Below are 27,174 nucleotides of genomic sequence, written 5' to 3' on the forward strand. Positions count from 1 at the left end.
GTGCGTCTGCACCTCGCTGCGTGATGTCACGATGCGGATGAGCGTCGAGTCGTCGGTCCCCGCGCCCTTCATGGCCTCGAACAACCTCTCAGCAAAGAACACGGGGCGGTTCTTGGCGCATTGCACTGCAGCACAAACCGCACGACGCTCGTCAGCATCACCACGTACAGCAAGGGCGCTAAACCCTCCTCCCCCGCTGCTTCATCACGGACTGCAGCAGTACTACATTAATACGGTTTATATTAAGGTCTCAAACTCTGTCAAAATGTGCCGAGGTAAATCTGCAAAGGGTATCGGTTAGTTGGGAGGATGAAGGGTGGAAGGCTATAAAGCAGAGGGGACAGGTCGCGAGTGTGGAGAAGGTACGAAGTGATATTTGTAGTGAGACGCAGTAACCAGTTGGAGGGGAACAGAATATTGATCGGGGTTTGGTAGAAGCACCGATATCTTCAAGCTCAGGCAGAGCTGTCGTTGCTCGGGTACATGTTGTGAATGGATCCATGCACAGGAAAGCCTGCTGCTGGGTGCTACTAACCAATTGCCTTAAGTCCGTCCTTCACGTTCCCAGAGAACTCTCTGTCAATTGTGTTGATGATGTCTCGTTGAGAAAGCTGTAACGAAAGGAACACCCCACCCATTACACGTGCAGCTTAACATCACAGCCTGAAAACAGCGTTGCCTCACAAATGAATTTTCCCACAGAGTACTCCCTTAAGCCGCCAGGCTCAACACATCCCCTGACATTCACGGCAGAGTGCATTTCAGTTCACGCACAACCACACGTCACAATTATGTCAAGATGCTATAGCTGGCGATCACTTCCATTGCACAGTGTATTGCTATTCAGTCTATGCTGATCGATTAGGTCACTAATCGCAGCAACCCTGGTAGCAAATCAACTCATGAGTACGTTTTATACGACCGAGGTTTGTGTTTTTAGCCACTAGTTTAACCCTTTGCAAACCACAACCTGACATTGTCAATTTAGCTGCTGGTCGCACATGGAGGCTGTGGGGAACAGAAGTCGATCACGAAGAACACAAAATAATCCTTAGCGTGGGGAGAATATAACATGAAAAAGTAGCAAACAAATCTCCACATATCTGTGCGTCCGTATAATATTATTAATAAAAAAATATTTTTTTACATGTGTAGTGAGTCCAACTGAGTCGCAGACGTTGTCTTGGGAGCAACACTATTCAATAATCAACATAACATAACACAATCTACACTTGGGTGTTGAATGCTCATCTAGCCACGCTATGGCAGAACTAGACATGGTTCGCTATCCCAGCCCGGACTACACGCTAGGTCCCAGACCACGTGGCTAGAGGCTTCATCACCAACAACCCGAAGAATCCGGAGCCCCGCACGGGGCCCCGTTATATTGGCCTGGGCTGGGGCTGGCTCCGCTCCTCGAGCTCTTTCCCGAAGGCTCCCGAGAGCTCCTTTATATCACGTGACTGCCCAGCGGCACCCGTCCACCGATGGTCCCCCTCCAATATCATCCAGTCAAGTGTCGGCAGGTTAACCAGTGTATCATGCCCACATGTAACCCTGGCTGGCTGGCACTTCCTCTCGCTCCCTCACCGGGAGCCCGCACCGCATACTGGACGTGGTGCCTTCATGCTGACCAGCGCTCTGTTGTATATATAGGCCTTTTTCCAAAAATGTATATTAAGAATAATTCTGCCAATATATTTTTTTATCATAATCGCGGTGTCGCTTAGGGCAAACGGCAGCTGCCTTTCACCAGCACACCAGGCAAGGAAGTAGCTATACAAGGTAATAAAACCCCAGGTGCAAAAAGGGGAGGGGGGGTTACTAATGAGATTCTGGGGAAATCTCTACCGGGCTTTAAAGGCTGCTATATACCACGTACAAGCAACGGGCGCCACAATTCTTTCCAGGTGGCGAGAACCAAACACAATTTATTTGGTTTCTTTTCAACTATAAAAGTTCGAAGCTTGGCTATAAGAAAAAAGTCGACATAGATTGCACTCAGATTAAGAACCAGGCTATAATTCTAGATTTGAAGCTTTCGTGACTGCAAGTATTCATATTCTTAGGTTTTTTCGGTAAAGTCACGTAGGTAAAAAATGTAAATGAACTCGCAGACCTAAAAAAGAGAGATGATATCGTCATCCTCTCGACAGACAAGGGCAATGCCACAGTCATCATGGATAAAGATTCATACAACAACAAAATCCTGGACCTACTTAATGATGGGAGTTACTCCAAAAATAAAAACGATCCTACTAATAGCCTAACGACAAAAAACAACAAAATTATCACGAGTTCGACTTCCCTAATCGAACCAACCAAACGTCCCTCTCTAAAACCATCGGCGGCAAGACCTCCCAGACTCTATGGTCTTCCCAAGATCCATAAAGAAGGCACCCCGCTACGACCCATCGTGTCGACAATCAACTCTCCTACCTACAAACTAGCCCGGTTTCTATCAGATACTCTGCTTCCCTTCACAGGCAAGACCTCTTCGGCAGTACTCAACTCAACCCAATTAGTATCTATGGTCAAGGACATGGTACTATCTCCTGATGACATCCTCGTCAGTTTTGATGTAGTATCTCTGTTTACCAAAGTCCCAGTACCGGACACCCTAACAATAATTGAGGACTTGGTCCAACATGGATTGAATTCGGATGTACCTGCGCTGGTTAGGCATTGCCTCACCAACACTTATTTTACCTGGAATGGCACCTTCTACAAACAGAATGAGGGTACCCCTATAGGCTCCCCCTTGTCACCAGTGATAGCCAACATGTTCATGGAAAAGTTTGAATCAGACGCCATCCAGACATTCACCCTGCGTCCTTCTCTGTGGAAGAGGTATGTGGATGACACTTTCGTCATTTGGCCACATGGCCTCCCAGCATTGAACCACTTCTTGGACCACATCAATTCCAGACACCCATCCATCAGATTCACCATGGAAGATGGTAAACTACCATTCTTAGATATTCTATTTGAGAGGAGACCTGACGGATCCTTGGGACATTCTGTCTACAGGAAAGCCACCCACACAGATTCCTACTTGAAACCGGATTCCCACCACCACCCATCTCAAAATAATTATCTCATCAAAACGCTATACCACAGACCTCATGGCATTTCTGACCAACAACACCTGGCCAGTGAATTAAGACATGTACATCGGGCCCTCAGGATGAACGGATACTCTGACCGCACCATCCGCCAAGCTGTTTCTCCCACCATACAGAAACAGCCACATGAAACTCCGATCAAAACTATCACGTTGCCATACATAGCAGGCGTGACCAAAAAGATCTCCAAAATTCTAAACAAACATAAGATCCAAGTCCGATTCAGTACAGTGCATAAAATCCGCGATCTGATTCCATCTGTGAAGGATGTCGTTCCTGACTTACAGTATCCTGGAGTCTACAAACTGAGTTGCAGTTGTGGTGATTGCTACATTGGAGAAACGAAACGTCATGTCTCTGATCGTGTCCGCGAGCACAAGTCAGATCTGAAACACGTCAGAACTGATTCTTCGGCCGTTGCCGATCATTGCTACAACTCTGTGGGCTCTCATGAAATTGTCTTTTCCGAGACCAAGGTACTCTGCAAACCTCCTGGCTACCATCAAAGGTTTGTACACGAAGCCATACAAATATACAAACACAGACATAATTTCAACCGTGATGATGGGTACAAACTGAGTAATCATTGGAAAGATGTGATTAACCATGCAAAAAAGATTTAACTACACATATTTGGACCATCTTATTTGACAGACAACTATTCTTGAGTTACTGTACAGGTTACTGATAGACAGCCAGTTTTGTTTTACCATGTTTAGCTTCTTTTTTCACACATTGGTTTCCTGCTATAAGTTTTACCCACCAAACAACATAGCAGGAGGCTGTTTCTTCCTGAACTGCTTTTGTGCTTTTACCATCTACATGGCAGAGGCTCGGTCTCATTAGCAGCAGTTGCACTTTGAACAACTCTGGCACCCCCCCCCCCCTTCAGGCTCAGACCTTTGTTATGTAGACTAGCCGTAGTCTCAAGCCGCACCTTACCCCCCTCAACCAGTATATATATGGGGGAGTATCTCTTGGAATCTCTCATTTACTTGATACAGCTATCGTGCTGTGACGGTTCCACCTGAAGACGGAAGCTTGTGTTGCCTCCGAAACGTCGTGATTTTATTTTTTATTTTACTTTTATTAATTTTAATTTTTTACCTACGTGACTTTACTGAAAAAACCTAAGAACCAGGCTATAATCTACATTAGTGGATTATTCTCATTATTTTAATATGAATGTTATTCACCTTATTTTTATTATTATTCTTCTATCTACGCGACTTTACCGAAAAAACCAAAGAAGGAATTCTGGCAGTCACGGAAGTTTAAGTCAAAACTTAGTTATATTTTGATATCCTGAGGTTGGAGATATAACTCGAGAATAAAGCCGAAACAGGTCAATCACACGCGACCAAGATAATGTGTTCCATAGAGAGAGCCTCCCAACCGCCTTTTGTTTTCCAGAAGCACGTGGTAGAAATAAATTACATACACATAAGGAGGGCACCTCCCCTCGAGATATCAAACACCATGAAGGAATTCCAAACCACAATGGAAGTACTGTAAACACTGCTCCAAACATAACTTGAGTCACTTACAGAGTCAAAACTGCAAAAAGTGGTACGTGTCAAGTTATAAGAGGTAAAATAATATTTTTTACTTCCAACCGGTACGAGAGAACACGACTTCAAAGGCCACAGCGCCCCTCTTTGAGAGAGACAAAAATGTAACACCTCGACCATGACAGGAACAGGCCTTGATGAGAGTTAACAGATTGCTTAATAAATCAGAACATACACACATGTACACTGGACGAACAACTTCTCCCACAAGCTAAGAGAAAAATCAAAGGAATTCCGGTCCTTTGTGAGAGGGCGAGCCGAGGGGAGAGAATTTCAGATATAAGCAGACATGACACACTATTTGGTGCTGCGAGCGGCAGGCTCCGGGAATCTGCCCCCGTGACAGGCACATCGGTAGGGAGCTGCATCAGCACAAACCACGAGTCTATGAAGTCAACGCAAAGAGTTGAGTCTTGCTGCGGCAGGCTCCGGGGGTGGGCCCCGCAATCAAGAATGGCGCGGCTTGCCGAGTAGCCATGTGTCAGACGAAGTATCGCTAAAAAGTTTTATTCTACATTGAGTGCCAGCTCCCACCCAGCAGCGGCACGATTAAGGAGAGAGTGAGAGAGAAAGAGTGACGAGCAACGACAAGCAATCAACCTGGAGAAAGGGCGGAAAGCGCTAAGCATCGACCAAGCGAGCATCCAGAGGACCAGCAGCAGCGGACGAGCTGCGAGCGCATCGTGCATCGCCAGAGAGCACGGGGCATTTCCCATAAATATGCTAAATTCCTCTTGATATGCAAATTATTTTGTCAAGGCGCCCTTCCCCCCCCCCTTCCAACCCAGCTTATATATATGCTCCAAGCACGTGTGCTAATTCATTCAGACGCTGTCGCCTCGACAGACCTGGTTTCACCTGAGGACGGCTGCTTGCGTTGTGGCCGAAACGTCGTGAGAATTATTTTATTAGGTTTTATTTAATTTTTTTTATTATTTTATTACTTCCCTTCTACGTGACTTTACCAAAAGAACCAAGAAGACCTTAGCCAATTGATAACATTTGCTAGACAAGCAGGCACACTTCCGCACAACATTGTTCCAAGACATTTAGTTAATTGCATAATCTTACCAATTAATTAATTGAGGTCTACTTTTGCTTTCGGGAGATGTTTCTTTATTGCTGTTCGTATGAATAGTCACATTAATTTTTAAGGACTTTTTCCCATCGCCATGTATGCTCGCTTTACTCTGAGGAATTAACCGATTGTTCTGTTACCCAGTTCAACAAACTTAATCATTGAGGGTTAAATGTATGGATCAATGAGGACATCTCTAGGAGTACTGTGTTGACATTCCTAGCATAAGAGTTTGCATATTAAAGTGTCTGAGTGGTGCCTTCCTAAGTTCATGCATAATAATCTTAATTATAAGAACTGTATTCTGCGGACAGATCTGAATTTTGAGAGCTGACATAAACCACACTAAGACAATCAGTAAAAGTTAAAGCGAGAATCATTGTATTATCCCGATTGATAATACAACCCTAGACAACGAAGCCGAGCTTAATCAGCATACTTACATCACACTTGCATAACTTCATACAATTCATTGTATTATCCCGATTGATAATACAACCCTAGACGATGCAAGCCTAATTATTGTATACATTAGCATAATTGCATACACTAGAACAACTTAATTCAATTACACCTTCCTAATTAGCATACAGTACTTTGCATAATTACATAAATGAGCATAATTGCGGATTATGGCACGTTTTTTCATTTTTTATTTATAAATTTTTCAATACCCAATATATACAACAGCTCACCCAAGCCCCCCTAGGGCTGGTACTATTGCCCAGTAAGCGGGCTTCGTAAGCCCGCCACCACACAGTGACCGTCACTACATATGTAGTGACATGAAGTCACTACTGTAATTACTGTCTACGCTCCGGAAGTGCTACTGAGTCCCCAGCTCACAATCACAGGGACACGTGATTGTGAGCCAGGGACTCCTGATTGGCAAAGGTGTGGGTGTGGCCGACGGGAGGGGGAGGCGATGGCCAGGGGATAATGGGGGGGGGGGGGGGCAGACGGGGTTCAAGGTTCTTGTCTGATGGGATTTGCTCGGGGTCCCGCATCTCTCCGGCTTCGCGCTTCGCTCGTCGGGTTAGAGTAGTTGAAGTCGTGGGTCAGACAGCGTGTGTGCTGGCTGGCCCGCTCGCTACACTAATCCGCACGCACATAATGAACAGCCAGCTATACCTAGCTACAGAACCCGAGTGTTGAGGGTTGTGTAAATAAACCTGTTGCCTCCAGCTACAGGGTGTGTGTGCCTCTGTGAACAATACTACACATTCCAATCAGTCACAAGGCCTTTCAGCAGCATTGGTTCAACAAACTCTGGACCAGTTTCAACATTCATTATCTCTTTAGCATTCAGGCTTGCTAAAACTAATGCTGCTGAACTGCTATATGTTTATAGGCAAGGACCCCTCTCTGTTAGATACGGGTCCTAGTTCGACACAAAATTCTACAATCCACATACAACATATGTTGAGGGAGCGGGGACCGAGAGGCGACACAGGCCACGCTGGAGACCCGGCCCCTGTACGCATTTTCCCTAAGGCCGAGTGGCCGCTGTGGGTGTTGCGGCCTCCTGAGGCACATGGCGGTTGTTGTGTGGGCGCCGTACCTCCGATTTGCACCGTTGGCTATGTACAGTGCGAAAGAAGTTCAACATACAGACGGGGCCAGGCACCGTGTCCAGCTTCAGTAAACTGTAACGCTGCCTATCCGTAATCTAGACCCTAAACTCCCATAGCCTATAGGTGTGTGTATGTTGCAGGCCCTGTGGGCCTGAATAAATTAGTGAAAAGAGTGCCATGTGTCCTGATGTGTATTAGTGTGTGGGAGCATAGCGGGATAAATGGGGGGCCTAGTGCGTGTGTGGGTGTTGCTGCAGTCACAATTTATCCACATGCTTGGGGCAGTGTGGGACAGGCCCGTCCACTTGGCCCGTGGGGAGAGGTGGGAAGCCACCTCTCTCCACGGGCCAACGGCCGCCATCTTGTGCCATGTAACCAGGTGCCACGTGACTGCTGGTTCTCCGTGGGCGGATCCGGATCCCCATTCGTGCGAGCAGGTCCACAGCAGCAGCAAGTGGGGAGAGCATCAGTGGGCCAGCCACGGTGGCACACACTCCCTCTCGCCAGATTGAGACATTAGGTCGGGCGGCGCCACCTGGCGGCCGGGGCGTGGAGTGCGAGTAGTCATCCACCGTGTTGGGTGCCAGAGATGGCCATGACTCCTAGCAGCGTGGTACGACGCGTATAACAACAAGCGACTGAATGAGCAAGAGAAACGTGCGCAGTCTCTGACCTTGATGTACTCCTGGAATGTGGCCTGCAGCTGCGGGAAGCTGCGCACCGCCAGGATCATGTTGAACGCCGACTCGTCGGTGCCGAGCTTCCCCTCACCGGAGCTCTGAAGCTTCTGCGCATCAGAGAGCGCTAGTGCCAGGTCCACCGAAGGGCTCTCGTCGCGATTGCCCTGGGCACATACACAGCAAACACACAGGATGCACACACGCACATGCATTTGACAGGTTATTCCAAAACACATTCCAAAACACATGATCAGGAAATACCACTTAAAGAACACCCGGAATGGGTGTGTGATATTTAGTAGAGCAGAAGGCTCCTATTCCACATTACACTTCAGTGGGAACAACTCTTTAACTTATGCATGTTAGCCACGATTATTGCATTGAGCGCTTGGCCACAGTTACTCAAGTGATATAAGTGCTGAGTTGTTGCCAGTCACTTATTATCGTAGAAGCGTTCTGCTAAAATGCAGAGTTCAATCCCAGTTACATGTTTTAATAACCATCTCGACTACAGTGGTGTGTGTAACCTCTCTCGACCCAGGGAAATGGTCAACCCCGCCAACACCACGAATAAACAACATAGTTTCTCTGAAGGAAAATAACCCGCGTTACCAATTCGTCCAATGCTGCAGTAAAACCATTATGATGTGTGAATGAAATTATTGAATCTGCTAGTTACAGACTCCACCCCCCCGATAAGGAAATGTAAGTCCTCGTCACTCCCACACCTGACACATGGAGATAAGCAGCCGTTTGAAGTGTCCGCTCGTGTCCGATTTGATGTCCTTCTCCAAGTCACGGCCAAACTCGTCCTTGTAGCACGAAACAATCTCCCGGATCTCCTGATTGGTGCGCGAGCACAGGATCTCCACCAGAACCTTCTCATTGGTCCCAGCACCCTGCACAGCACCACAGGACACACGCATAACTCACCATGCTAAAATCACAAGGAGTGCACACAGCCATCTGTGTGCATTCCAGGTCTCTCACTGTGAGGGTTACACAAAGTCATTTGTGCGTGTTCCATGTCTTGCATTTATTTTGTATGGCTTAATAGCAGCATATTAAATGTAATTTTAGATTTGTTATCCACTCAATTGTCTGTTCAAATGCAGAGTGGATCTCGTCCATTCATCCTTTAAAAGGAGTGAAGACAGCAGGTGATTACAATGTGGTCAATGGTTTGGGATTTGTGGCCGCAGTCGCAGGCTGCCAAATTTTTGATGTGTCATTTGTAGATCAGGTGGCCGCATAGGCCATGCCCGGTCGTGATTCGGTTGATGGTCGACCATTGGCAGCGTGGAAGGTTGAAACCAGGAAGTTTGATGGTAGGGTCCTGTATGACATGTTTATTTTTGACATCGGCCACAATCCAGGCTTACTTCCAACTCCCGCCTTCATTTGTATGTGACGTGGAGTGAGGCTGCTGTGATCCAGAAGGGGTGGCGTGATTTTAGGCGAACAGGCGGCACTGGGTTTGTGTTCCAATGTATCGGAAGGTGCGGGTTGAGGAGATATTTTTGGTACTCCCGACGGCCAGTTTCACAACGAATTTATGGCGGAGCGATGTGGGTGAGCACTAGGAGCCACTGGGTCGGCGTCAACTTCAGCGTACCTGAGATGGCACGTATTGTGATGTTCAGTTGCCTGTTGATAACTCGAGTGCGAGCGCTGCGTCCACACACAGGTGAGCAATACTCTCTCGTCGAAAACACAAGGGCAATCGTGACAGTCCGTAGTGTTCGCGCATCACAGCCCCAACTCGTTCCCACCAGTTTATGGATAATGTTCGTGCGGGTTTTTATCTTGTTACTCAACTGCTTCATGCGTTGCCTAAAAGTGAGACTTCGATCGAGCACCACTCCATGGTGTTTTAGGAGTGGGTGATGGTTTTACCACAAAACTCGATCTTCAGAGTACATTTTGCCTCCGCATTTTTGAGATGCAACGCCAAGGGCACCGTCTTGGTTGGATTTGGCTTAAGTCACCAGAAGTAGAAATAATCTCCCAATTTCTTTAGGTCGGTGTTCAAGGTGTCTTTAGCTGCGCCGAGTGTCGTCGCTTGCCTGGCCAGTGCTAGATTATCTGCGTAAATGAACTTGCTGCTTAATGTGGCCGGCATGTCACTGGTGTAAAGATTAAATAGGGCTAGTGCTAATACCGACCCTACCGTAGGCCAATTTGTAGAGTTCGTGGGCGGCTGACCTGGTTTTCGAGATGGACGCGAAATTGTTGGTCGCTGAGCATACTGGCGATGAGGCAAACCGTTTTTTTACACTTGATGGTGTTGGCAAGTTTAAAAGGGGAGGAGTCCTTGGCGCCAGACCGTAAGCTATGCAGAGTACAAGTCTATGAAAGCAACCTCTGTTTTCTGTTTATGCTGAAAGCCAGCTTCAATGTGTGATGTTAAGGCGAGAATCTGGTCACAACAGCTTTGTTGTGGCCAAAAACCTTCCTTGCTCAGGTGGCATGGTGGCTTCCAAACAAGGAAAGTCGAGCTAGCAGTACTCGCTCCAGTAGCTTGTAGGCTGTACAAAGAATAGAGAATAGCCTGTAGCTGTGCGGGTCATCAGTAGGTTTTCCTGGCCTGAGGAGAGCAATGACTTTTGTTTTTCTCCAAAGTCTTGGTAAGCTTACTGGTGGCGATGATTTTTTTTTTTAAGTTTCGGCAGCCAAGTTCTTACTCTTTGATTCTTTCGGTAAAGTCACGTATAAAGAAATTAAATAATAATAAAATACGACGTTTCGATTGCAACACCAGCAATCGTCTTCAGAAGAATGGAACCAGGCTATGCGTTGTGTTGACCGACTCTGTGTTGCATTGCATTACATTTCCAAATTTGACTAAGTTTGTTTTCTTATTTTATTTCTACGTGACTTTACTGAAAGAACCTAGAGTAATTCCTGCAGTCACGAAAGCTCCAAATCTCTTATTGACATGCTAATTTCTCTTCACCCCCCCCCCCCTCTCTATTTAAGGCCTCGACACAGAGGCGTTGTTTCTCTGTGTGCCCATGTGTGTGTCTCTGTGTATCTGTGTTGTCTCTCTCTGCTTATATGTCTACGTGTCTCCGTGTCTGTGTTTTGTCTCTCTCAAATTTAGCAATCTTTGGAAGAACGTAATCAACCAGGTAGGGTGTTGACTGTTATGTTAGCCGACTCTGTGTTGTATTGCATTATATTTCTAAGTTTACAAGGTTTGTTTTCTCATTCACTTGTACCAAATGACGATTGCTTGTGTTGCAATCAAAACGTCGTATTCTATTATTTTTTTTTGTTATACGTGACTTTACCGAAATAACCAAAGAGTAATTTCTGCAGTCACAAAAGCTTTGAATCTAGCCAGGTTCTTCCTTTACTTCCTAGGTATTTTCTAGGAATTCTGGGTAAATTCCATTTATTCCTGCGTCTTTACCTGCCTTTGTTACCGCCAGTACGGTATCTATTTTTTCTGGAAGTACAGCTGCAGACAGAGGAGAGTTTTGACACTGGTGAAGAGTAGCTTTTGTGGCTTGTTTTACTGTACGTTCTTGTTTTCGACTTCCAATTGTTTTTGCATTGCCGAGAAGCTGCGCCGCTATCCCATTCGCAGTTGCCTTAGAAGTCCAGTGTTCTCAGGGTGTCGCTCCACCGAGCTTCCGCAGTAACCTTCTTACTGTGAGGATTACACAGTCACCTGTGTGTGTTGCATTGTCTCTCTCTGTGAGGGTGACAGTCTCCTGTGTGCATTTCCTCCCTCTACCTCTCAAATAAAGCGGTTCACAATTTGAGAGTGTAATGCTCATTTATCGACAGGCCGTGGCACGGGCCAGTTGAGGTGGTTGAAGTTCGGCATCCACAGTGCGTGCGCATCCCGTCGTTGGTTCGTCCACTTGTCTCGATTGAAACCGTTCTTTCCTCCGCGCATCGTTTCGTCATCTAAAAAAATTGGCCTGTCAGGGTCTGATGTGTCCGACGTGCCAGACCGGTTGCAGATTGATCCCCCGAGGGACTCTGTTTTGCCGCCCACAGCTGCCGAACCCTTGACTGCTGATGCGGACGACAATTCCGCACAATCCATTGACCGCTCTGCCTCCTGCCGAGTCGGGCCTTTCGGGGCTGCACGCTGACGCAAGGGAAGGTCCGGCGTCGCGGACCCGTTCGAAGACGGGCCGATTTCGTTAATCGTTCTTGTTCTTATCTGTATTCGGTATTCGTTTAGTTACTTGATGCATTCATTGTTGTTCATACTCTCGTTGTGTGTGTTCCCTGCTGCTCGTCGACTCCTGCACTGTCGCTCATTCATTACCAGTGCTAACTTCGTTCCGAGTCGGGACGGCTAGTCTTTTCATCATGGGGGAGGGGGGGGGTGATGTAATGAGAGAGCGCCACCTAAGGGACGACAAAGGGCTGCATCGTCACTGCTGGGTTACTCATATCCAATCAGAGGGAAGGGTTCCATCTGGGCCAAAGGTAACGGGTGGAGCCCTCTCTCCTCCAAGCCCGCCGCCAGCCAGCAGCGAGTGCGAAGAGAGAGAGAGACGCACCGCAACAGTAGACGAGGGAGTGCGCGCGTTACGCCAAGAAGAGAGAGAGCGGAACCATTCAGGAAGATAGAGCGGAGCTGTGTAGTCATCTATATATATAAAAGGGAAATTTGTGATTATGTGTGTCTGTTCAAAATATTTGGCGTACTTCCCGACATGCAACAAACTTGAAATTTGCCATGTGGGTACTTTCCAGACTGTACACCATGCAAAAATTTGGGGGGGCTCAATTATGCATATCTTTTTTGCACGGGAAGTGAGCTGTGACGTCACATCTGTCATGTGACCCGCGCATGTGGAAGCGTAACGCAGTGTGCCTGCTCATGTCCCCCCCACCAACCCTCCGTAGCACGGGTACAGTGCCAAACAAATGTGTGCCGGTCGAAGGCATTCTTCGCGCAGCATTGCTTTATTATATCAGTCGTTTACTGCCGTATGCACCCTGAAAGTTGTGTGTCCGCAGCAAGCGCGTGTGTGTGTACCTATGGTTAGCGCGCTGCGCTACGAACCCGGCGACCCGAGTTCGATTCCCGCTCAAGGCCACCACTGGTGATGATTATTTGAACCGGTCCTGGGCCTCCCCTAGGTCGACTCAGCCTCAAACGAATAACTGGTGTGGTGTGAACATCGCCACTGGGGAGACAAAGGCGGCTGGGCATGGTGAATCCAAGTCCCGGGCGAAGCCAGATAGTAAAGCTAGTTGTTAAAAAATTAAATCCTTTATATGCATGGCATCGGTTTTATTTTATTATTCATTTCTGTTTTTCTTGAGTAAGAGTTTCATTTTTATCACATTGGTATTTTAAATTAAACATGAAAAAAAAATTGTCCCAAAAAGTGGAAAATTTTGGAACATTTTTTTCACGAAAATAAATTGTCACGCACAACGAGTCTGTGTGCAAAATGTCAGCTCGATTGAATCACGGGAAGTGGGTTAAAAAACGACCGAAAGATTTACACGGTCGTAAGCGCGCAAACAAGCAAGCAAGTGAACTTAATATAAAGGATTTAATAAGACAAGTCTACAGTCGTCGTGGAAGTGCTTCATTACAATAGCATCACCATCAAACGGACTAATCAAGCAAGCTAGGGCCACATGGTGTTCGGTCATTTATGAAAATAAGGAACAGTAACAGTTCCAAGAACACTGCTCTATGGGACTCAAGGTGTTATTGGGGCATCATCAGAGAGGGCTTTTCCTACCCTGTCCCTTCTGAACTCTATAACACAGAAATGCCTTTATCTAAAAAAATACTCTTGTCAATACCCAGATTCGACATATTAATTAAGGCCAAGTGATGGGGCACCATGTCACATGCCTTTTCCGAGTCAACAATTATTGCATTGCAAGTATAGTGCCATTGTTAGGCGGTATGGTTATCACCATTGATTCTTACCTGCAGTAGCGGACATGTACCAACAGAAAGTGGTAGACAGGATAGGTGGGATGAGTTGGGCCGTTGGGCCACCAGGGACCCCAGACCCTAAGAGGGGGGCTGGGGGGGATGCCGTTACATTCCAGGGCCCCCCCTAGAGAGTTCGAGAAGGAATGTGTGGCGAGGGGCGGAGAGACTCTGGAACGGCTATAAAAGCCGGACCTCTGAACGGGTCATCGTCCACCTGAAGACCTGAAGATATGGAGATCTGAAAAACCACTCTGAAAGACCTGCAGCGAAGAGTCCAAAGGGCAGAACCCGAACCCCTGGCTAGGGTCGGGTTCAGAGCTTACCAGTCTAGGGTAGAGCTATAACCAGAGTAAGGGCACATTAGTCCGGAGGGGCTACCTCCATAGGGTATAGGGTGTAAGGGGCCATTACCCCTTTGTGTTATGTACCCTTAGTTATAATAAACGTGTTGCCTCCAGCAAGTTTCTCTCCCTACTTACCCACTAAACAAGGATTACAATTATCAATGCCATTGACAATATTTTGCATCGGACCTAAAGTGTTACTATCACAAGGAAAACCAGGCTGTAAACCGTGTTGCTTGTCAGATAATAAGTTACTGGCATCTGACAGTCCCACACTATTTGCTCAAATAGTTTAAAACAAACGGATGTTATGCAAATGGATCTGAACCGTCACATCGTGTTTGGGTCCTTGTTTGTAAAGAGGCATAATGAACGAGTCTACCCATTAACATAACACATTATATAAATATTGGACATATGTTTGTATAATAATTTAAACTAATGTACACATAATAAACTTTAACAGATTCCTGTAGTTTTGCTTGATAAATTAATGAATAGTAATTGACATTTGTAAGGCACATTTCATCCGTAGATACCAATGTACCACCATGTATGGAAAGTAAGTAAACAGAACCAGGGTAAAATGGCCAGCACTCGGGGGTAAAGGCCAGTTTGAAGAGGTGAGTTTTCAAGACCGGTTTAAAAGTAGCTCTAATGACTCTGATCACCTTATTACCAAAGGCAAAGTGTTCCACAGTCTGGGAGTTGCACTGAAAAAAGCTCGATCACCTCAGGAAATGAGCCTTGACCTCGGAGTCCTTAGAAGGCGATCCGTAGGTCTCAGGGACCTCGTTGGAAAGTAAACGTGGATAAGTTCCTGTAAATATTGTGGGGCTAACTCATTGAGAACCTTGTAGGTCAGTCGCAGGATCTTATAATCCACTCGATACTTGACTGGTAGTTAATGCAAAAACAAGAGACCAGGTCTGATGTGCTCGCAAAACTAAGTTTTTCTTTATCCATACATCATTAACTTGATGCCACCACCTTCATGCCGACCATGGGGCAGATGTGGTTTGTACATTTGCGCGGAGTGTATGAAACTCGGGCATCTGAAGAGCCCCACGGTCGCACCTGTATGGCCTTCTGCAGGCTCCAGGCATCGTAGTAGGTCGTGGGCATGAAAAGCGCCAGCATGATCTCCTCAAAGTTTCCCGACAGCTCACTGCGCAGGTCGCGGATGAGATCCTAAGCACAAACACATAGCACGCACGTGGCACACACACATCCTTTCCGTATCCACGATTATGGTACGGTAAACACGTTCCTTCAGAGTGGGCAGGTAGGAACTTGGTTGGACAGCGCATTCGTGTGATCCATGTCACGCGGCGCAAGCTGCGTGGGGCGGCGCGTTACGTGGTGCTGAGCCCGCCCGAAGCGCTCTATGAAATACAAATCGAGGGCGTGGCTATGCACGACAGACAAATAATCCCTGGTGGGCAGTGTGGAACTTGTTCCTACCTGTATAAAGCAGCGTTTAGAGCAGTTCAACGATCATGCAAATCATACAATACTATTCAAATAGCATTGTCGTATGAAGCAATAGTTAGATTGTTTTACCCATATCCTGAAGTCTGTTTAGTTACTGTGCTTTTCACATGCATTTGTTTACCACTAGCCTGAGAAGGATTACAATGTAGCATTTGGTATTTTGTGGCAATACAGAAACATGAGGGAACGTGCTTCTATCCGCGTAGTCTCACCTTTCCATACATGGTTTTGAAGGTAAGCTTGATCTTTTGCCTCTGTGCATTAGAACGATTCACCACCAAGTCCATAAGCACCTGCTCATTGGTTCCTACAGATGCAGAGATGACCACTTATCAGATGATCCAATGTAAAAAAGTAATCAAAAGGATCTTCAAAGTAGCATCAGATCAAGAGAAAATTATTCCGCAGTCGTCAGAAGATTAAAAAAAACCTTTTCAGCTCAGACTTTGAAAAGTGGTGTAAATTGGTTTACATTTCAGTTTACATTTACCAATTTAAATACACCCTACAATTTCATATGCATCCTACAACCTCATATGCATCCTACAATCTCATTCATCCTACAATCTCAATGCTTGTACGAGCCTATTCCCCTGGCACACCTACAAAATGTGAATCACACTCACATTGCGAGCACGCTCCAAGTCCAGGCCACCCTCTCTGAGGCTCAGTTGTATTATTGTAATGTCATTAGCCGGCCTGGATGCTTATAACGGTTCTGCCAGTATATAGGATTTTACGTTACTAGAACTGCTCACGCATTTGGTCGGGATACATCAGAATCTTTATTGAGACTGGAAAAATCCAATGAGCTATGAAGAGAGCTGGTGGACAGGAGGCGTGATGTCAGCACAACGCATGAACCCGGCTCAACGCTGCGAGGATGCGGGGTGATGGCATCACACAGACGTGTGCGGTGACGTCACCACCGTACACCAAACCAGCCAGCCAGGTAGCCAGCGAACAGAAGTGATTTGCATGAAAAAACTGGCTACCAAATGACAGTACCATGAGAAGGAAGTAGCGGCTTGAGGTGGAGCCCTTATGAGGCTGTGCATTGCTCACCGAGCCCTTTCATGGCTTTCCGCAGCATCTCGCAGTCGTCCTGGACGTTAAAGTTGCCGATCGGCTTCACTGTTCCCTGGGGGCCCAGGCTCAGGCCGGCCATGCCTCCAATTGGTGGAGTTGGCTGCATGGGAACAGAGCAGATGTACGTTACTCTCCATTCACTCCCTATCAGTGTATTAGGTGACCCGGGCTGCTCCTGCTATGGAATTATTCAGCATCTGTGACGAATGTACCGCACTCTGCATATGCACATGTCGGGAGCGGTAGTGTTGCGGTTGGAGCATTGGACTACGAACCCGGCCACCCGAGTTCGATTCCCGCTCAGGGCCAACACAAGTGACGATTAACAGAACCGGTCCTCGGCCTCCCCTAGGTCGACTTCCACAAAATGAGCACCTGGTGCAGTGTGTAAAAAACAGCACTCGGGAGACAAAGGCAGCTCGGGCGTGGGGCTGGCCACCCACTCCCTCATGGGCATTACTGCATACCTGGCAACCCATACGTTTTACCCATTATTCTTGTACAGGGAAATTTAGTTTTCAGGTCCGTACAGCGTACAGCCGTTTTAACACGGGCAAAAAAATCATACGGCCAAAAAAGTCGTGGGACAGCTTTTATATTTTACTGTGGAGAGTAGTGATCCCTGTAGCAGCCAACAAATTTGATCCTCAAATTTGTACAAACAGGATTGGGATCTAATAATAATAATCTTTTTCCCCTTTTTTCTGGCAACAAAACTGAAACCTTTTTACAAGGAATCATGTTTACGCTAACTACAATACCTGCAGTCAGAATTCTAACAAAAAAACATGCTCTGATAATGTATGCATTGTCCTTGAAATAGATTGGTCCACACCAGAGACAGCTTTCCTTAGAGCCTAGTAGTCTCATACGGTGTTCGACCAGATGATGCCAAAACGCGCACAACTCAAAGACAATGCATTATCAAAGTAATGAGGGCTCGGGGTAAGCATTTACATCATGAGGCCTCCTTTGCCTGTTCCAAAATATAAAAATTAGTTTTTTTCCCCTTGATAGTGTATTGTGTTTAACCCTTCATAATTTTCTGTTTATTGTTATACATTTACAACATGAGTGTGTGCATCCACGTATCAAGCAAGCAGCAGCATCAGCATGCAAGATCACAGACAGTAGCATAATACGTACCATCATTGACACCAATTATAAAATGTATACATCCAACAGTTTTTTTTAGTAACATAATTTTGTCTATTTGTTTGTGTTTCTCCCTTGTGATGGGACTTTGGAGGATGAATGACCAATAAGGTATGAATTGGTCTCCACTGAGATAGGCACTAATAAGGGGTTGACAAGTATGTTACTTGCCTTCATTGGTGCTCACTAACAGCACCTGTTAAAGGCTATACACCTGTTAAAGGCTATACAAGGGATATTTGTCTTTGTATTTATAGATACAAGGCAATACCACTCATGTCAAGACACATCCACTACAATACATGGGACTTTATATGAGCAATGGCGACGATCACAAGTACTCTCCATCGGCATATGAAGATGCTGTTGAGATAACGGTACCAGTGACCGACCTGGTAAGGAGCAGGAGCCGGGGCAGGGGCCGGAGCCGGGGCAGGGTAGGGGTTTGGCTGTGGCACAGGGGCCGGGCTGGGCGTGGGTTGTGCCGGTGGAGCAGGCCCTGGGTAGGCACCAGGGGCGCCCGGCATTCCTGGCTGGTAGGACCCTGTTCCAGAGAGTACACAGACAGATGCATATTCTCGCTCTCCCGTGGTGAATGAGAGCATCGCACTGCACTCGTTCAGCCGAAAATTTAACGCAAGACAGTGGGATGGGCATTCTGCCTTCCCATCTGCAGCTCCCATGGTATGGAACGCATTCCCACTCCATAGTCAGCACCTTAAGTCCTTTCCAATATTTAAGTCCCATTTAAAAAACCTTTTTGTTTATTACAGCCTTAAATTGAGTCAACCTTAGTTTGGGTGTGCCATGTGTCTTCCGAGAGGCTATATATATATGTAGTGACATCGCGGGATGCCACTGTGTAGTGCCGGCCCTCGGGAGGCACGGCGTTGGTGTATTGACATCGCGGATACCACTATGGTGTGGGTGTAGTACTGGCCCTAGAGGGGCTCGGTCAGCGCCGATTGATAGTGCTGGATGGCACCATGCTCGGCGTGCAGTACCAGCCCTACATGATAGGGTGTGGAAGTGCCGGCTGTAGGAATGAGGTTATTCGAGGCCATGGCACTCTGGTTGACCCGAGAGGACACGTGACCAGTTAAGCCTACAAAGGGGCCCCAAGTGGGGGCTAGGGGTGGTCACGTGATCGGGGTCCAGATCCTGCTCGAGGATTCTGGAAGGTGGTCGTGGCCAAGGGCGGAGCCGGCCACACAGCAGAGACTATAAGCCGGGTCCCCAAGAGGGACCGGCGTTGTTGTTCATCCTGAAAAAACATTCGTCTACGTCCTACGTCCTACCGAGTCTCCAACACGTGGACCTGAACCCGAGCTGTGGTCCGGTCCGTTGTAGCTAGTTACGTTGTAATTAGTGTAGTTAGCCTGGTGGTCACCACCATAGATTGTTATTCTGTTACCCCATGTGTTGGTGTTAAATAAATGTGTTGCCTCCAAGAGGACATCTACGACTCAGTTGAACTCACTACATAAAATTGTGGTTTTTGTACGGCGTTTTGAGATGCAGTATTGCATGAACGATGCAATATCAAATGTAATTATTATAGTGAAGTGTGAATGTGCAATGAGAGAGATGCAGGACCTGGTGGAGCGCCACCACCACCACCACCGCCACCATAGTTTTGGATGGGAGGTTGCCCGGGTGCGCCGGGGTAACCAGCGGGGTACCCAGCCGGCGGGGCCCCGAAGCCAGCACCAGGGCCTGGGGGGGGGAGGTGAGGGGCGGGGGGCACGGGCACAGGCACAGAAACACACGTGGAGCGATGCAGAGACGAAGCAACGACACACTCTTCACCTCCACAGCTGCGCTCCCTCCCTGGTGTTATTTGTATTGCAAATATCAAATATCTTCCCTTAAAATGAAACCGACAATTTTACCGAATAAGTAAATTAGAACCATTTGTCCTCTTTGCATTTCCTAATTTTTTAACTGCAGATATCATATCCGATAAGCAGAGTGAATCTCACTCCGATACAGGAGTCACACGTCAAGTGGTGGAATGAGCCGAGCGAGACAAACCCGAGAAGACATCGGGGTCACAGTAAATCAAGCGACTTACACATCACACCGCACCACAGGACGGTTTCCATTTGGAGAGATTGAGAGCTCTTTACATGAAAGACTTAATTTTAAAAGACTGGTAAACACTGAGAGGTGGAATATGCGGAGAAAGTAATTCTGAAGGCCAGGAGTATGGAGCAACGATTGTGCTCACAATCACCCAGGGAATGAGCTCAAGCTGCTACAAGTAAATAGGAACAATGAGCGGACAGAGTGAAAACAAATGACGGAGCACGCGAGCGCACTATGCGTGGCCATTCAGAAGTTCTGGCTCTAGTGACCATGTTCCATTTATGGCCTAGCAGAGCCAGTGGTGAGAAATTACATATTACAATGCTGAGAGCGAGTCTCTCCAAAGGACTGTTGACTTCTTAGAAAAATTGTACTCATTTTATTTATGCAAGAGTGATTATGGGCCGATACAACCCAGGATTTGAACTCTGCAACCATCCCCCTGCGAGCCACCCGGCTTTGTGCTACAGTGCTAGCCCCGAAATCTGTACCCTGCTGCACACCAGTGCGAAGTATGCAGAGCGCTTACCACCAGCACCAGGGTAGGCGGTGAATCCGCCCGTGCCCCCTGGGGGGGGGTACCCCCCGGCGCCACCTGGTGGGGGGTACCCCCATGCAGCTTGATCCATCCCAGGTGCTGGGGGGTATCCCCCACTTCCATAAGGTGGCTGCCCAGGGGTGGGGTACTGCCCGCCAGCCATGGGAGGGTAGGCTCCACCCGCTCCCCCATAGGGGTCTTGTACAGGCGCCCCCGGGGTCCCCCAAGTCTGCCCACCCTGTGGCTGTATAACAAACACAACAGGTTAGTCACCCATCCACAAGCACGGGTAATTACAGCATCAGGACAAAAAAATCAATGACCGATTATCTACATTGCAGAAGAGAACATTTCGTTTCCGTTGCCAAGGAGGCCTAAGCTACTTATAAATAATGAAGGCAACATGAAAACAATAGAAGTGCATGCCAAAATATGAATGTTAATATTCCAATGGCTCACGTCATAACGAACCAGCATTTAACACTAAAACATGAGTTTAGTTTAAAGTTAATGAGCACAAAATATGTTTACAGCTCACCCCCCTTCATCAACCACACTCACTCCAGATCACCCCCTGCATCATGCCCACTCACTCCAGCTCACCCCCCTGCATCACCCCCACTCACTCCAGCTCACCCCCTGCATCACCCCCACTCACTCCAGCTCACCCCCCTGCATCACCCCCACTCACTCCAGCTCACCCCCTGCATCACCCCCACTCAATCCAGCTCACCCCCCTGCATCACCTCCACGCACTGCAGCTCACCCCCCCTGCATCACCTCCACGCACTGCAGCTCACCCCCCTGCATCATCCCCACTCACTCCAGCTCACCCCCCTGCATCACTCCCACTCACTCCAGCTCACCCCCTGCATCACCCCCACTCACTCCAGCTCACCCCCTGCATCATCCCCACTCACTCCAGCTCACCCCCTGCATCACCCCCACTCAATCCAGCTCACCCCCCTGCATCACCCCCACTCAATCCAGCTCACCCCCCTGCATCATCCCCACTCACTCCAGCTCACCCCCTGCATCACTCCCACTCACTCCAGCTCACCCCCTGCATCACTCCCACTCACTCCAGCTCACCCCCCTGCATCACCCCCACTCACTCCAGCTCACCCCCTGCATCATCCCCACTCACTCCAGCTCACCCCCTGCATCACTCCCACTCACTCCAGCTCACCCCCTGCATCACCCCCACTCACTCCAGCTCACCCCCTGCATCACCCCCACTCACTCCAGCTCACCCCCTGCATCATCCCCACTCACTCCAGCTCACCCCCAAACATCACCCCCACTCACTCCAGCTCACCCCCCTGCATCACCCCCACTCACTCCAGCTCACCCCCCTGCATCACCCCCACTCACTCCAGCTCACCCCCTGCATCACCCCCACTCACTCCAGCTCACCCCCTGCATCACCCCCACTCACTCCAGCTCACCCCCCTGCATCACCCCCACTCACTCCAGCTCACCCCCTGCATCACCCCCACTCACTCCAGCTCACCCCCCTGCATCACCCCCACTCACTCCAGCTCACCCCCTGCATCACCCCCACTCACTCCAGCTCACCCCCTGCATCACCCCCACTCACTCCAGCTCACCCCCTGCATCACCCCCACTCACTCCAGCTCACCCCCCTGCATCACCCCCACTCACTCCAGCTCACCCCCCTGCATCACCCCCACTCACTCCAGCTCACCCCCCTGCATCACCCCCACTCACTCCAGCTCACCCCCTGCATCACCCCCACTCACTCCAGCTCACCCCCTGCATCACCCCCACTCACTCCAGCTCACCCCCTGCATCACCCCCACTCACTCCAGCACACCCCCCTGCATCACCCCCACTCACTCCAGCTCACCCCCCCTGCATCACCCCGACTCACTCCAGCTCACCCCCCTGCATCACCCCCACTCACTCCAGCTCACCCCCCTGCATCACCCCCACTCACTCCAGCTCACCCCCCTGCATCACCCCCACTCACTCCAGCTCACCCCCCTGCATCACCCCCACTCACTCCAGCTCACCCCCTGCGTCATCCCCACTCACTCCAGCTCACCCCCCTGCATCACCCCCACACACTCCAGCTCACCCCCTGCATAACCCCCACTCACTCCAGCTCACCCCCTTCATTATCCCCACTCACACCAGCTCACCCCTTTCATTATCCCAACTCACACCAGCTCATCCCCTTCATTATCCCCACTCAGATCAGCTCATCCCCTTCATTATCCCCACTCACTCCAGCTCACCCCCTTCATTATCCCCACTCACTCCAACTCACCCCCTTCATTATCCCCACTCACACCAGCTCACCCCTTCATTATCCCCACTCACACCAGCTCGCCCCCTTCATTATCCCCACTCACATCAGCTCATCACCTTCATTATCCCCACTCACACCAGCTCACCCCCTTCATCATCCCCACTCACTCCAGCTCACCCCCTGTATCATCCCCACTCACACCAGCTCACCCCCTTCATCATCCCTACTCACACCAGCCCACCCCCTTCATTATCCTCACTCACACCAGCTCACCCCCTTCATCATCCCTACTCACTCCAGCTCACCCCCCTGCATCACCCCCACTCACTCCAGCTCACTCCATCATCCCCACTCACACCAGCTCACCCCCTTCATCATCCCCACTCACTCCAGCTCACCCCCTGTATCATCCCCACTCACACCAGCTCACCCCCTTCATCATCCCTACTCACACCAGCTCACCCCCTTCATTATCCTCACTCACACCAGCTCACGCCCTTCATCATCCCTACTCACTCCAGCTCAACCCCCTGCATCACCCCCACTCACTCCAGCTCACTCCATCATCCCCACTCACACCAGCTCACCCCCTTCATCATCCCCACTCACTCCAGCTCACCCCCCTGCATCATCCCCACTCACACCAGCTCACCCCCTTCATTATCCCCACTCACACCAGCTCACCCCTTCATTATCCCCACTCACTCCAGCTCACCCCCTTCATTATCCCCACTCACACCAGCTCCCCGCTTCATTATCCCCACTCACACCAGCTCACCATCTTCATCATCCCCACTCACACCAGCTCACCTCTTCATTATCCCCACTCACTCCAGCTCACCCCCCTGCATCATCCCCACTCACTCCAGCTCACCCCCTGCATCATCCCCACTCACCCCCTTCATTATCCCCACTCACACCAGCTCACCCCTTTCATCATCCCCACTCACACCAGCTCACCCCTTCATCATCCCCACTCACATCAGCTCACCCCTTCATTATCCCCACTCACACCAGCTCACCCCCTTCATTATCCCCACTCACACCAGCTCACTGCTTCATTATCCCCACTCACACCAGCTCACCCCCTTCATCATCCCCACTCACACCAGCTCACCCCTTCATTATCCCCACTCACATCAGCTCACCCCTTCATTATCCCCACTCACACCAGCTCACCCCCTTCATCATACCCACTCACTCCAGCTCTCCCCTTCATCATCCCCACTCACACCAGCTCACCCCCTTCATTATCCCCACTCACACTAGCTCACCCCCTTCATTATCCCCACTCACACCAGCTCACCCCCTTCATCATCCACACTCACTCCAGCTCACCCCCTGTATCATCCCCACTCACACCAGCTCACCCCCTTCATCATCCCTACTCACACCAGCTCACCCCCTTCATCATCCCCACTCACACCAGCTCACCCCCTTCATCATCCCTACTCACACCAGCTCACCCCCTTCATTATCCTCACTCACACCAGCTCACCCCCTGTATCTTCTCCACTCACTCCAGCTCACCCCCCTGCATTATCCCCACTCACACCAGCTCACCCCTTCATTATCCCCACTCACACCAGCTCACCCCCTTCATCATCCCCACTCACTGCAGCTCACCCCCCTGCATCATCCCCAATAACTCCAGCTCACCCCCTGCATCATCCCCACTCACACCAGCTCACCCCCTGCATCATCCCCACTCACTCCAGCTCACCCTCTTCATCATCCCCACACCAGCTCACCCCTTCATTATCCCCACTCACTCCAGCTCACCCCCCTGCATCATCCCCACTCACTCCAGCTCACCCCCTGCATCATCCCCACTCACTCCAGCTCACCCCCCTGCATCATCCCCACTCACACCAGCTCACCCCCTTCATCATCCCCCCACTCACATCAGCTCACCCCCTTCATTATCCCCACTCACTCCAGCTCACCCCCCTACATCATCCCCACTCACTCCAGCTCACCCCTTCATCATCCCCACTCACACCAGCTCACCCCCTTCATCATCCCCACTCACTCCAGCTCACCCCCTGCATCATCCCCACTCACACCAGCTCACCCCTTCATCATCCCCACTCACTCCAGCTCACCCCCTGCATCATCCCCACTCACACCAGCTCACCCCCTTCATTATCCCCAATCACACCAGCTCCCCCTATCATCATCCACACTCACATCAGCTCACCCCCTTCATTATCCCCACTCACACCAGCTCACCCCTTCATTATCCCCACCCACTCCAGCTCACCCCCTTCATTATCCCCACTCACACCAGCTCCCCCCTTCATCATCCCCACTCACATCAGCTCACCCCCTTCATTATCCCCACTCACACCAGCTCACCCCTTCATTATCCCCACCCACTCCAGCTCACCCCCTTCATTATCCCCACTCACACCAGCTCACCCCCTTCATTATCCCCACTCACACCAGCTCACCCCCTTCATTATCCCCACTCACATCAGCTCACCCCCTTCATTATCCCCACTCACTGCAGCTCACCCCCCTGCATCATCCCCACTAACTCCAGCTCACCCCCTGCATCATCCCCACTCACACCAGCTCACCCCCTGCATCATCCCCACTCACTCCAGCTCACCCTCTTCATCATCCCCACTCACACCAGCTCACCCCCCTACATCATCCCCACTAACTCCAGCTCACCCCCTGCATCATCCCCACTCACACCAGCTCACCCCCTGCATCATCCCCACTCACTCCAGCTCACCCCCTTCATTATCCCCACTCACTCCAGCTCACCCCCCTACATCATCCCCACTCACTCCAGCTCACCCCTTCATCATCCCCACTCACACCAGCTCACCCCCTTCATCATCCCCACTCACTCCAGCTCACCCCCTGCATCATCCCCACTCACACCAGCTCACCCCTTCATCATCCCCACTCACTCCAGCTCACCCCCTGCATCATCCCCACTCACACCAGCTCACCCCCTTCATTATCCCCACTCACACCAGCTCCCCCTATCATCATCCCCACTCACATCAGCTCACCCCCTTCATTATCCCCACTCACACCAGCTCACCCCTTCATTATCCCCACCCACTCCAGCTCACCCCCTTCATTATCCCCACTCACACCAGCTCCCCCCTTCATCATCCCCACTCACATCAGCTCACCCCCTTCATTATCCCCACTCACACCAGCTCACCCCTTCATTATCCCCACCCACTCCAGCTCACCCCCTTCATTATCCCCACTCACACCAGCTCACCCCCTTCATTATCCCCACTCACATCAGCTCACCCCCTTCATTATCCCCACTCACACCAGCTCGCCCCTTCATTATCCCCACTCACACCAGCTCACCCCCTTCATCATACCCACTCACTCCAGCTCACCCCTTCATCATCCCCACTCACTCCAGCTCACGCCCTTCATCATCCCCACTCACACCAGCTCACCCCCTTCATTATCCCCACTCACACCAGCTCACGCCCTTCATCATCCCCACTCACTTCAGCTCACCCCCTTCATCATCCCCACTCACACCAGCTCACCCCCTTCATCATCCCCACTCACACCAGCTCACCCCTTCATTATCCCCACTCACTCCAGCTCACCCCTTCATCATCCCCACTCACATCAGCTCACCCCCTTCATTATCCCCACTCACACCAGCTCACCCCCTTCATTATCCCCACTCACACCAGCTCTCCCCCTTCATCATCCCCACTCACACCAGCTCACCCCTTCATTATCCCCACTCACTCCAGCTCACCCCTTCATCATCCCCACTCACATCAGCTCACCCCCTTCATTATCCCCACTCACACCAGCTCACCCATTCATTATCCCCACTCACTCCAGCTCACCCCTTCATTATCCCCACCCACTCCAGCTCACCCCCTTCATTATCCCCACTCACACCAGCTCACCGCTTCATTATTCCCACTCACACCAGCTCACCCCCTTCATCATCCCCACTCACACCAGCTCACCCCTTTCATTATCTCCACTCACATCAGCTCACCCCCTTCATTATCCCCACTCACTCCAGCTCACCCCTTCATTATCCCCACTCACACCAGCTCACCCCTTCATTATCCCCACTCACACCAGCTCACCCCTTCATTATCTCCACTCACACCAGCTCACCCCCCTGCATTATCCCCACTCACTCCAGCACACCCCTTCATCATCCCCACTCACTCCAGCTCACCCCCCTGCATCATCCCCACTCACACCAGCTCAC

General features: G+C 49.8%; 1 protein-coding gene across 1 annotated transcript in view; it reads right to left on the reverse strand.

Moving 5' to 3' along the window:
• LOC144946561 (annexin-B12-like) overlaps positions 1 to 27,174 on the reverse strand; it is a 52,777-nt gene that overhangs the window by 7,042 nt on the left and 18,561 nt on the right. Inside the window, exons 3-12 of the mRNA XM_078875571.1 lie at positions 20,660 to 20,912; positions 19,639 to 19,758; positions 18,435 to 18,586; positions 16,864 to 16,987; positions 16,011 to 16,105; positions 15,382 to 15,495; positions 8,757 to 8,927; positions 8,022 to 8,192; positions 536 to 611; positions 13 to 125 (exon numbers count right to left, since the gene is read on the reverse strand). Of these exons, the coding sequence (XP_078731697.1) occupies positions 13 to 125; positions 536 to 611; positions 8,022 to 8,192; positions 8,757 to 8,927; positions 15,382 to 15,495; positions 16,011 to 16,105; positions 16,864 to 16,987; positions 18,435 to 18,586; positions 19,639 to 19,758; positions 20,660 to 20,912 (1,389 nt within the window). The remainder of the gene's footprint in view (positions 1 to 12; positions 126 to 535; positions 612 to 8,021; positions 8,193 to 8,756; positions 8,928 to 15,381; positions 15,496 to 16,010; positions 16,106 to 16,863; positions 16,988 to 18,434; positions 18,587 to 19,638; positions 19,759 to 20,659; positions 20,913 to 27,174) is intronic.

Source organism: Lampetra fluviatilis, chromosome 41 (genome assembly GCF_964198595.1).
Source record: "Lampetra fluviatilis chromosome 41, kcLamFluv1.1, whole genome shotgun sequence".
Classification (NCBI taxonomy): Eukaryota; Metazoa; Chordata; class Hyperoartia; order Petromyzontiformes; family Petromyzontidae; genus Lampetra; species Lampetra fluviatilis.